The 322-nt window shown below is 62.1% G+C and overlaps 1 protein-coding gene across 1 annotated transcript in view; it reads right to left on the minus strand.

The window, feature by feature from the left end:
- Positions 1 to 73, minus strand: part of NGFR (nerve growth factor receptor) — a gene marked incomplete at its 5' end in the record, with an annotated part of 1,822 nt that extends 1,749 nt beyond the window's left edge. The window contains one exon of the mRNA XM_010137938.1: positions 36 to 73. Within this exon, the coding sequence (XP_010136240.1) occupies positions 36 to 73 (38 nt within the window). The remainder of the gene's footprint in view (positions 1 to 35) is intronic.
- Positions 74 to 322: the final 249 nt, after the last annotated feature.

Genomic DNA, 322 nt, shown 5'->3' on the forward strand with positions numbered 1-322 from the left:
GCCCTGGTGACGGGCTCAGGGCTGTCGAAGCCCACCAGGGATGGCGTGTGGGTTGTCCAGCGAGGGTGGAGGTCTGCCAGGGGGGAGGGGTCAAGAAATGAGGACAGTTAGTCTCTCGGCTGGCCATGCCTTGTAACGGGCTGTGGTGGGTGAATTGGTGAAGTGAGGACGGTCTTGGCAGGGATCTTCCTCCAAAGGCTGTGGGGCTTGCGGAGGTGCAGCTCTGCCCCATCCCCTTGTCCCCAGGCTTGTCTTTGCAAACCACCTCATTCCCCCGGCCCCAGACAACATCAGCCTCCCTGGTCCCCAGGACAAGCCAAAG

This window comes from Buceros rhinoceros, unplaced genomic scaffold, assembly GCF_000710305.1.
Source record: "Buceros rhinoceros silvestris isolate BGI_N320 unplaced genomic scaffold, ASM71030v1 scaffold21690, whole genome shotgun sequence".
Classification (NCBI taxonomy): Eukaryota; Metazoa; Chordata; class Aves; order Bucerotiformes; family Bucerotidae; genus Buceros; species Buceros rhinoceros.